We start from the raw sequence: 291 nt of genomic DNA on the forward strand, positions 1-291 counted from the left end.
CACTGGATTGGGTAGTGAAGTCGTTAGTGAAATTCTGAAACAAGTCTTTAGGGCTGACGTTTCGCCGAGACCACTTAAGCAAGAAAATATTTATTACTTTCAGAGGACATGTGCATGTACTCACGCTACATGGGCTACACACTCTCGGTCAAGTGCACTGCATTCATCCCGAATATCCTTGGCTTGGTCATGTTGTTCACGCTCGTGTCACTCTACGGACGCTTTCCGCCGAACCAGGTAAGAGGTGCGCCAGTCCGGAGAGTTTTTTATTGTCTGTTGTAGTAGAGGAAT

General features: G+C 46.7%; 2 protein-coding genes across 2 annotated transcripts in view; both read left to right on the forward strand.

The window, feature by feature from the left end:
• The window catches only part of LOC119588187 (transmembrane protein 117-like), a gene marked incomplete in the record, with an annotated part of 52588 nt that extends 52537 nt beyond the window's left edge, over positions 1-51 (forward strand). The window contains 1 exon segment of the mRNA XM_037936889.1: positions 45-51. Coding sequence (XP_037792817.1) covers positions 45-51 — 7 coding nt within the window.
• A 58-nt stretch (positions 52-109) lies between these two features.
• Positions 110-291, forward strand: part of LOC119587896 (transmembrane protein 117-like) — a 12693-nt gene continuing 12511 nt past the window's right edge. The window contains exon 1 of the mRNA XM_037936602.1: positions 110-237. Within this exon, the coding sequence (XP_037792530.1) occupies positions 115-237 (123 nt within the window). The 5' untranslated portion in view covers positions 110-114. The remainder of the gene's footprint in view (positions 238-291) is intronic.

The sequence above is a fragment of the Penaeus monodon genome, chromosome 23, assembly GCF_015228065.2.
Source record: "Penaeus monodon isolate SGIC_2016 chromosome 23, NSTDA_Pmon_1, whole genome shotgun sequence".
In the NCBI taxonomy this organism is placed as follows: Eukaryota; Metazoa; Arthropoda; class Malacostraca; order Decapoda; family Penaeidae; genus Penaeus; species Penaeus monodon.